The sequence below is a fragment of the Xiphias gladius genome, chromosome 15 (assembly GCF_016859285.1).
Source record: "Xiphias gladius isolate SHS-SW01 ecotype Sanya breed wild chromosome 15, ASM1685928v1, whole genome shotgun sequence".
NCBI lineage: Eukaryota > Metazoa > Chordata > Actinopteri > Istiophoriformes > Xiphiidae > Xiphias > Xiphias gladius.
Genome location: NC_053414.1, coordinates 1,488,878 through 1,499,477, shown reverse-complemented (window position 1 = coordinate 1,499,477; position 10,600 = coordinate 1,488,878). Strand labels below are relative to the sequence as shown.

Here is a 10,600-nt window from a genome sequence, read left to right as displayed (position 1 = left end):
ACAACACCCAGTCAGGTCAAGAACACTCACAAGGAGGCAGGTGAGTCATTGTTAGTCTAAAATCAAGAGATGCCGTCATGAATCTAAATACAGAGGGTTTAGCACATGGTGCAAACCACTGGTTACACTCAAGGACAGAAAGACCAGATTAGACTTTGCCAGAAAACATCTCAAAAACACTGCCCAGTTCTGGAACAAGATTCTTTGGAAAGATGAAACCAAGATTAACTTGTAACAGAATGATGGGAAGAGAAGAGTATGGAGAAGGAAAGGAACGGCTCATGATCCAAAGCCACCACATCATCTGTCAAACATGGTGGAGGCTGCCAGTGGAACTGGGTCACTGGTGTTTATTGATGATGTGGCTGCTGATGGAAGTAGCAGGATGAATTCTGAAGTGTATAGGTTCTAAACTATCTGCTCAGATTCAGCCAAATGCTGCAAAACTGATAGGACAGTGCTTCAGAGACCAGATGGATAATGACCCAAAACATACTGAGAAAGGAACACAGGAGCTTCTCAAGGCAAAGAAACTGGAAATTCTTCAATGACCAAGTCAGTCACTTGGTCATTGACAAACCAAACTCAGCCTGCTTTTCACTTACTGAAGACAAAACTGAGGGCAGAATGACCCACAAAGAAGCAGCAACTGAAGGCGGCTGCAGTAAAGGCCTGCTAAAGCATCTCAAGGGAGGAAACTCAGCATTTGGTAAAGTCCATGGTTTCCAGACTTCAGGCAGTCATTGACCGCCAAAGGTTTTCATCCAAGTTTTAAAAATAATCATTATAATTATGTTGATTTTACCATTTACTTTTGAGCCCCTGAAAATGAGGGACTCTGTATAAAAATGGCTGTAATTCCTAAAACGGTTAATGTGATATTTTTGTTAAACCCCTTGAATTAAAGCTGAAAGTCCAAACTTAAATGATATCTTGATGTCGGTGTTTCAAATCCACTGTGATGATGTACAGAGGCAAAGTTTCAAAAATTGTGTCACCGTTCCAATACTAACATACCTAACTGTACTGGATATTGCAATCCATAAATGTATTTTTTTATTATTATATTATACAACCCCATTAAAAGTACCTTAATTAAATCATTATTGATGGGCTCATCAATGGAATTTTAGGTTAAAAAAAGGATATTCAGTCTCACAGTGATGAGTATGTTGAGGCTTATGTCCATCATTAATTAATCTCACTTAGTCTATAAACGAGTGAAAAGTGTCCATCTCAGTTTCCGATCTGTAACTATCTGACCTGTGGAGTTCCACAGGGTTCTATCGTGGATCTTCTGTTGTTCCTCAGTCCATGCTGCCTTTGGGTGACAGCAGCAGGAAACACGGAACTGATTATCTTAGATTTACAGGTGATATACAGGTCAATGTTTCAATGACATAGAGTTTGCCTATCAGATTAAACTGAGGGATAACAACCTGACAGTTTTGAAAACAACCTAAACAGACCCTACTCAGGGTTTAAATAGTTTATTAAATCAGATTTAATTTTTACTGTGTGTTAAATATGGTAAACATTCCACTGACAATGACTTAAAACAGCAGATTTCCAATGGAAGTTCTACACTGCAGTTTTGGATGCAGAAAATAAACTAGGCTAGCAGTTTCACCCTGCTTCTTGTGCTTAAGCTAAGTTAAACACATTCTGGACCTATCTTCTAGACACAGATGAAATTGATCCTGATATGGAATACCTGAAAGACCTGAAACCTGAGAACAGGAGGAACATTCTGCTGAAATTATAATTTAAAATTAAACAACAAAAAAGGAAACGTTCAGCGTTTCATGTTGAACACAGAATCTGCTGAGTCACTGCTGCCAGCTCAGAAGTGCTGAGTCTTCAAACCAGTCCAGGTCCTGGTCCAGATCCCGGTCCAGGTTCTAGCAGAGCTCGGTTCTCCTCTGCAGGTACTGCAGGATGGAGTCTGTTCCCTGTGATGAGCCCCAGACTCTCTTCAGGGCTTCACACTCACGCTCGTTAGCTTGCTCCAGAGCACTACGACTGGTGTTCCTCATTAGGGCTTTGGACTCCCGCAGAACCTGATGGAAAAAAATATAAACAAAAGTCACAATGTGTGTGTCTGTGTGTCTGTGTGTGTGTGTGTGTGTGTGTGTGATTGAGACTGACCTGGGAGTCAACTGTCACCAGCTCTTTGATTCGCAGCATTACTTCTTGTGTGAAGGTTCCCGGCCACAGAACCTGAGATACCAAACCTTTACAACACGCCTCCTGAGCTGTCAACTTCCTGCCGCTCAGCAACAGCTCGTTAGCCTAGAACAGAACAGAACATTTAACTTTGCCCGGGACATTTAACTTGGCCTGGTCATGGCCTTTTTCATCTCATATCAGAGTTCCTCCTCTGGCTAACCAGAACACTATGTAGAAGGTGGGAGACGTTATCCATGATGGAAAGGAGTTTTGATAACGCCCTCCTCCCCGCAACACCATGTAGAGGGTCCAGCTCAACCCCCAGGACTGAGCCGGCCAGTTTTCTTGAGTCGTTGGTGCCAGCCACCCTCAGGCTACTGCCCCAGCAGACCACAGCGTAGAAAAAGGGCGCTGGCCGCCACAGGCTCATAAAACATCTGCAGCGTGGTGCCACAGATGTTGAAGGCCCGGACCCTCCGCAGGAAAAAGAGTCGACTCTAGCCCTTCCTGTGGAAAGCTGCAAAGTTCCTGGTCCAGTTCAGTTTGCTGTCAAAGTGGACACCCAGGTATTTGTACTCCTGTACCATTATCACCATCTCTCCCCTAATGGAAAGAGGAGTTGCAGTAGTTCTGGATCTCCTGAAGTCCACTACCAGCTCCTTTGTTTGACTGACATTATGCTGCAGCTGGGTCAGCTCAAACCACTCCACAAAACTGTACACCACCCTCTGGTACTCTGAAACAATGGTCAATGGTAGCGATTGGATCCGGAGTGTCTTCCTTTAGCAATGTCTCTGTGAAACACTACACTCACGGAAGTCCCTCTGCTTCCTCACTACAGCCGCTAGCTCTTCCATCTTGTTACCCAGCGATCTAATGTTGCCATTGATGATAGAAGGAAGATGCAGCTCATATCGCCTCTTCTCCATTAGTCTCTGTTGTCTGGACCCAGCTCTCCTCCCTCGTCTCTTCGTTTCCCTTCTGTAACCTCTGTGTGTCCTCCTCCTGATTACCGCAGAGATGTCTGTTGTTCTGGTCACCATACCAGCCAGATCACCAGCCGGTCTCTGGTGAGCTGTAAACAATGCGACCATGGAGTTGCTGCGCAATGGTAGCGTAGCTGAATGATACCATTCAAAAAAATTAGATGACTGAAAAAAATAATTCCACTGTGAAAAAAAAACAGACCAAAACTCTGTCTACCAGCATGTTTAGAAAGGGTGCAGCTTAAATAAGTCACTAGTAAAAATTTAAACAAGTGTGACAAAGAAAGACCTAAACATTTGGAAAGATAAGCAAAACAAACAGGAGCGACTGCAACATGCTGCATGCATTGTCGGTGCACGCGCACTATCATAAAGTAGTCAATAGTCAATAAATGGTGAGGTAACCGAAGATAAATGAAGGAAAATGAAGCGGTGATGTAAATGCAGTGGTGAGGTAAATGAACGTAAACGAAGTGGTGGACTGACCGAGGCAAGGCCCATGATGCGGGGGAAAGTGAAGGACGAGCAGGCATCGGGAGTCTGGCCGTAAGATGTGTATGGTGTCTGGAACCAGGCCTTCTCATTCGCCCACACCACGTCACAGAGTGGCAGGATTGCAGCGCCAAGGCCCAGAGCCGGCCCATTCACCGCTGCCACAATTGGTTTCCTGAACTGGATGAAGGTGTTTATGAAGGTCCTGATGTAGAGAATACAGAGGCCAGAGGTCAACACTTCTAACTGATGACACCACACAGAGTTACCATGGCGCTTTCAGCGGGTGTCACCTGATGGTTTCGGCCATCTTGATGCTCTCCTTCTTCCTGTCGTCCGTCAGACGTCTGATGAAATACAGGAAGTCGAGGCCGCAGCAGAAGACGCTGCCGACAGCACCGAGTAACACCAGCTTACTGTCATCCGATGCTGCCGTTGCCATGGCGCTCTGAATCTCCTTCATCACCTAACGAGGAGGAGAGACAACGTGACAGCTGAGTACAGTAACCATGACAACAATCATGCATCAACACCTCACCAGCAGCTTAGCGTTTAACCTGAGTGTGTTCAGGTGTGGGTTATGGCCTCACTTCAGGGTTCAGTGTGTTGTTCTCGGAGCTCTTGGTGGACAGCAGGATGTGGGTGAAGCCGTCTTGTTTCTTCACCACGATGTCGCGGTAACGGTAAGCGCTTTCTGTCTGTCGAACACTGAACCTCAAACGTTTGTCAAAAGCAGAACGTTCCTCCAGACGACGTTTCCCCGTTGCACTGGTTGCCCCAGTAACAGCACTCTGCACACCTGACATCCCATTAGCAGCGACAGCCTCCATTAATGCCAAGTTACCTGTAGGAAACAAAACAGCAATCGTCAGACCAACACAAACATGTTCAATTATTATTCTACTGGCGTTACTGGTTCATTTAACGACCTCTGTTCAACTAAACCCTGACCTCTAAACTGGCATCAATCCATTCATGTAAATGAACAAGCAGCTCATTTCATAAATTTCACTCATAAATTTTATGTTACTCCAGTAGGTATGCATAAAATCTCAAAAGATAATTCTCTGCATTGGTTCACATGTAAAAGCAAAGAAGGAACATGTACAGATGTTTTCTTGAAGTGTGAAATGAAAGTCATTTTTGGAAATCCATTCATGCTTTCTATAACTCCAAGTTGGATGTTGAGGTTACTTTTACTCCACATCTGTATCTTATAAAAGCCTGATCTTTCTTTTTCTCTGGATAACAGATGTAAATGTAGAATACTAATCATGATAACTTGCCTTGCACAGAGATATTTTTCTAATGTTAAAAACAAAAAGCCCCCCTGACATTGAAGTTATTTTTCAATCAGTTTTATCATAATGCCTACCACTAGAGACACTTACGCAAAATTGTCTTAATTTTTAAAGTTGTTAATTTGCAGTTGTTAGTCTTGCTAGTTTTGTTTCCTTTATTATCTTTAAAGACACTTGAATGTGAAGGATCTGAGTGGAAACGTTGGCTACATGTATGTAACTCAGAACTGTGGCTGCTCTGTCAGGGTTTTTTTTTTAAATTTTTTTTTAAAGTATTTTCTTTGTCTCATTTTATTGTTTTTCTTTTACTTTAAAATGTTTTTTGGGCTGTAGGTATGAATTGGAATAGGCATTTGACTGAATTTAGTATTTATTGTATCTTGAACTAATGCAGTATTCGTATTAACTGCATTATAGTGTTATATTGTGTTTGTATGAAATGGAACAGCAGATAGAAATGCGCTCATAGTTCAATCTGGTGCTTCTCTCCTCTTTGTATGAGATTCATGTTTTTGTACATTTTCCCTGACAAATAAATGTAATAAACTAAATTGTAAATGAGTAACTCACAAAGGAAACTGTGACACAACACAGCCCAACAAAGAAGAGATTAAGAACAAAGGGTCATCTACTGAATGAGTTGAACCTGGTCCAAACCTTTCAACGAGCTGCTGTGCAGGCCAATCAGATGCATGCAAACTACGTGACCTCACCTGTGCCGCTTAGAGAGCGCATGGCAGCAGGTGTGATGGGTACTCGGGGAGGGGGCAGGGGGTTCTGGCTGCGGGGTCTGGTGCCCATGCGGGCCCTCTCCTCTCCAGGCCCCAGCTGGACACCTGCAGGTTTCTCCAGCAAGGCAACCTCAGGTGGCACAAGGTGAGCCTCCTGAGCTCCAGCCTCCAGACTGTGAGCCGCCTCACTGGGAGACTCCTCTGAGTCTAGACGGCTGTTCATCGGACTCTTAGGGACCAGGATTTTGATGCCAGTCTTGGACAGATCCATGCTGCGGCGGGCTGAGCCGGCTGGAACCGCCGACATCAGACTGCTGCTGAACCTGTCCATCGGCGGGGGCTGTTGAGAGCTGACGGAGGGCTGACGGCTCAGTCCGACAGGGGGCAGGTGAGCCGGACTAACAGGAGGTTTCACCTGGTTACAGTCTCCACTCAAACTTGCACTGATGTCACTGCCGATGTCACTGCGAGCTGTGGCAGTGGGCGATGGTCTGCAGGTAAGTCTGTGGGCGGAGCTGCAGTGGAAGCTGGGTGAGCTGCGGGTGGAGCGCAGTAACGTGTTGTCTCTCTGCCGCTCAGCGTATTGACGGTTAAACTCGTGGACGTAGATCATACAGGTGGACAGGTGACTCTCAGGCTCCCAGGTGTCCTCCTCTGAACCGTAACCTCTCCACCTGACCAGGTACTCCACCTTCCCCTTCTTGTTCTTCCTCTTATCCACAATCCTGTCCACCTGCAGGAGGAACAGGGGCACTGTTAATGAAGCTGGAATAATTACCACCACCATCATCATGAGGGGTAGTTACCTGATGAATCCCGTGCATACATGCAGGTGTAGTCTTTTTATTGGAACATTTATATCTGTCAGTTGTTAGAAACTGTCAAACACAGGTATCACATGTATAAATGAACTATGCCAACACTTTGGCAGATGAATATGATTATATATTATGTTGATGAAAATACGAAACAGTACGTATGTGAAGATTCTCAGTCATCCAGGTCACGGTATTCTGTGAGTGCTATGAGAAGGCAACTGGACTTGCTTGAAGTTCTTGTAGACGTTTCGCCTCTCATCCAAAAGGCTTCTTCAGTTCTACCCGACTAGTAAAATCCACACCTTGACCCATGTGATCCTAACGACTCACATGATGACCGGGAGGGTCAACAACTCATGTGACCTCAACGACTCACAAGTGTTGCTGATCTCACTAGAGGATAAGTACCTGGAACTCCCCACTAGTCGAGCAGGACTGAGGAAGCCTTTCAGATGAGAGACGAAATGTCTTCAAGAACATCAAGTGCAGTTGCCTTCGCACAGCACTTACAGAATACAAAACAGTACATTTTTAAATGTTTACAGGTGTAAAAGGCACCACACTGTTTCCAGGTGTTTGAACAGACCAGAGATCAACAGGTGGGGTAGAAATTCAGTCTAAATTTCTTTTACAACTAAATCCTTTCACACATCTGACCAGATTATTTCAAAAACAATGTATCTGTTAGAATGATTAAAAACAAAAATGGTGCAAAAAAGTTTCACTTCTAAATAATGATAACTAAATTTGCATGTCACAAGTAGATTTATACAGGACTGTTAATACTGGATTTCGATATACGAGGTAAAGACCACCTCCAGTGAAAATCAAGTTTTTAACCTTGTTAACATGTCCATATGGTGTTTTTTATATGATACAAGTCAACGTCATGGCTGAGTATTTCCACCTTGGAACTTCAGTGAACCAACGACAGTCCTAAAAACACAGATTCAAACAGTAGGGAACCAATCCCGTCAACTTGCAGCGTAGGGCTTCCCATATTTTTTCACCATAGCATACTTCTGATAACCTTCGTTAAACAGGAAGCCAGATGTAGTTAATCTTTGGTATATTGCAAGTTACGTTAGCTAATGTAGCCAACCTAGAGCTGGTGATCAGGACTATCTAACATCAGCAACATATTTTTAGATGTCTGATAATGTAGTCAAGCTGAAGGCTAATGTTATCTATTACTGTTAAGTTTATAACATTGTAGTGAGTGAAACACAAAATACTTCACCATTCTGATACATCAGCTTGTAGGTGACCCTGTACAATTTGTTCTTCTTCGTCCTCAGAGTCGGTTTCCAGTTCAAACGTGTGCCTGTATTACTCCTATATTACCATTTGCCATTGAGTAGTGTACAGTAGCTAGCAAAACAGAAACAAGCAGAGGTGTGTGTGTTTGTTTTTTTCACAGAAGAAAATTCTAAATATTTAATTTTGTGGAACAGAAATTAGTTTCTAGGGGATTAATCAATGCCAGGAGAAAAACTTTTTAAAAATCTCGAGCTGAACAATCAATTGATTAACTGATTGGTTGATTGACAGAACATTAACTGGCACCTATTTTGATAATGGCTTAATTGTTTATGTAGATTTTTAAAGCAGAAACGCCAAAAATTCTCTGGTTCCAGTTTCTCAAGTCTGTCAGACTTTTAGTTTTTCTCTGTTTTCTCTCACAGTTAAGTGAATTTCTTTGGGTTTCGGACAAAACAAGACATTTGTTGATGAAAAAAGAACAAGACGTCCTGCAACAGATGGTCTGGCCCTCACAGAGTCCTGATCTCAGCATCATGGAGTCAGCCTGGGACTACATGAAGAGACAAAAGACACTGAGACAGCTGAAATCCACAAGAGAATTCTGGCAAATTCTCCAAGTCACTTGGAAGAACCTACCTGCCAAGAACCTGAAAAACTGTGTGCAGGTGTACTGAGGGGACCTGGTGCTGGTTTAAAGGCAAAGGGGGAAGTTCACTGAGAGCTAGTTTTATTAAGCCTAACCTTGGATGGAGATTTGAAATGATGTATTTTCAGAACCTAATTCAGGCTTTATGCAGGTTCAATTTAAGACCATTTTATTACCACAGAGAGTGAAGTTTAAAAACTGATTCATAATTCAATGTCTTATGGAAAGCCAGCAGAGATGATATCGAATTACTTATTTATTCAGCACTTTCCAGCTTTATATAACAATTATTTATAATGATATAATTAATTTAAATTAATTATTCCCTCAGCATCTAATAAACTCAAACACCCGGCTAACACCAAGCTAACACTGAGCTAACTCTGCAGCTAGTTACTGAAGCTAACTCAATCTGTAGTTTTTATCGACCCCAAAACAAACTAGGGCTGGGAGACTCTGACTCACGATAACGAGTCAACCATCTTCTAACTAACCAGTTTGTTTAACTTTTCTTTCGTTCAGCAGTAGATAAACTTAACTCTGAACTCTGCCGTTAGCGACGTTAGCATGTTAGCATTAGCTCGCGTTACCTCGTAGAACTCCTCCGTAGCCATGGAGACTGTGCGCGTGCACGAGCAGCTTCCAGAAGCTTCTTCAGGTGAGCACCAACATGAGAGACAACGGTGAACCTTGAGTCTTCCTCACCTGAGGTCTGTCTGTCTGGTTCTAACCTGTGCGGTTGGTTAGTTTATCACTGTTAACTAGCTGTTAGCTGTTAGCACACCACCAGCTCCACCGAAACATCCGGTCTGACTCTCTGACCTAAAAAAATAAAAGCCCCGTACCGCTGCTGAGACTGTCAATACAAAGAGCAGACCTTTATGGACCTGTGTCTCGATAGCTTTTACCCCATTGATTTACATCAGTAATTATGCGATTGAGGTATTTTAAGAGATTTTACGGTGCCACTAATGGATTGTAATGTATAAAGGTATTTTTTAATTAATTGTATGCAAGGTTTTATGTTTTTAAGCGTTAAAAAAACCCTTAAAATTGACCAAATAATATGAAAATCATCCCTTAATGTTTACCTGACAAGAACTTTAATTACTCAATAAAGGTGAAAATTCACTTAAAAAAACTCTTAAAATCTCTTAATATATTACACCCATTAATTTATCCATTGATTAAACCCAAATTTGGGCTGAATCCCGAATTTACGCCTTAACATATATTACGATCCTTAAAGATACAAATTAAGGGGCTCCTCTACTGTTTTTTTTCATCCATTGAAAAAAACTTAATATATCCCACTCCATGAGTCAATCAAGTTAATTTTATTTATACAGCACCAAATCGTAATAGAGGTCATCTCAGGGCACTTTTCAAGTAGATCAGGTCCAGACCAGACTCTTTATAGTTATATTTACAGAGACTCAACATTCCCCCATGAGCAAGTACTTGGTGAAGGGAGCAAAACTCCCTGAACAGAACCTGGCTCATGGGGGGGGGGTCTATTCTTAAATGTGGAGAGGCTGTCTGCTTCCCAGACCTAAACTGGAAGATGGTTCCACAGTAGAGGAGCCTTATAACTGAAGGCTCTGCCTCCCATTCTACTTTTGGAGACTCTAGGACCCACAGGTAAGCCTGCGTTCTGGTAGGGCAGTGTTCTACTGGGGTAATATGGTTCTATGAGCTCTTTAAAATGGGATGGTTCCTGACCATTAAGGGCTTTGTAGGTGAGGAGGAGGATTTTAAATTCTATTCTGGATTTTACAGGGAGCCAATGCAGAGAATCTCTTTTCCTATTTCCTGTCAGTACTGCAGCTTTCTGGATCAGATGGAGAGTATTTAAAGCTTTGTTGGGACAGCCGGATAATAAGGAATTACATAATCCAGCCTAGAGGTAACAAAAGCATGGACTAGTTTTTCTGCGTCTTTTTGAGTAAGGATGTGCCTGATGTTTGAATTGTTACATAGGTGAAAAAAGGCAGTACCTGAAGTTTGTTTTATGTGGTAATTAAAGGACATATCCTGATCAAAGAGAACTCAGAGATTCCTAACAGTGGTGCTGGAGGCCAGGGCAAAGTCATCTAGAGTAACTATATCAAGATAATGTGTTTCGGAGGTGTTGGGGGCCAAGCAGAATAACTTCAGTTTTGTCTGAGTTTAACAGCAGAAAGTTGCTAGTCAT

General features: G+C 42.7%; 1 protein-coding gene across 1 annotated transcript; it reads right to left on the bottom strand.

Moving 5' to 3' along the window:
• Positions 1 to 833: 833 nt before the first annotated feature.
• Positions 834 to 9,252, bottom strand: cdyl (chromodomain protein, Y-like). Its single transcript, XM_040147350.1, has 7 exons — positions 8,997 to 9,252; positions 5,662 to 6,412; positions 4,238 to 4,491; positions 3,941 to 4,113; positions 3,642 to 3,852; positions 2,149 to 2,292; positions 834 to 2,060 (listed from the first exon to the last, which is right to left on the bottom strand). Exons 1-7 carry the CDS (start codon positions 9,018 to 9,020, stop codon positions 1,902 to 1,904), a joined length of 1,716 nt encoding a protein of 571 aa, XP_040003284.1. The 5' UTR covers positions 9,021 to 9,252; the 3' UTR covers positions 834 to 1,901.
• Between the last annotated feature and the right edge of the window lie 1,348 nt (positions 9,253 to 10,600).

What these genes read in the sequence shown, in the direction of transcription:
- cdyl (XM_040147350.1), bottom strand. Translation starts at nt 9,020, where the DNA reads ATGGCTACGGAGGAGTTCTACGAG. An exon ending in AAGATGGCCGAAACCATCAG is followed by an intron (nt 3,853 to 3,940) that starts GTGACACCCGCT and finishes TCTCTACATCAG; the next exon opens with GACCTTCATAAACACCTTCA. An exon ending in TGGTGACAGTTGACTCCCAG is followed by an intron (nt 2,061 to 2,148) that starts GTCAGTCTCAAT and finishes TTTTTCCATCAG; the next exon opens with GTTCTGCGGGAGTCCAAAGC.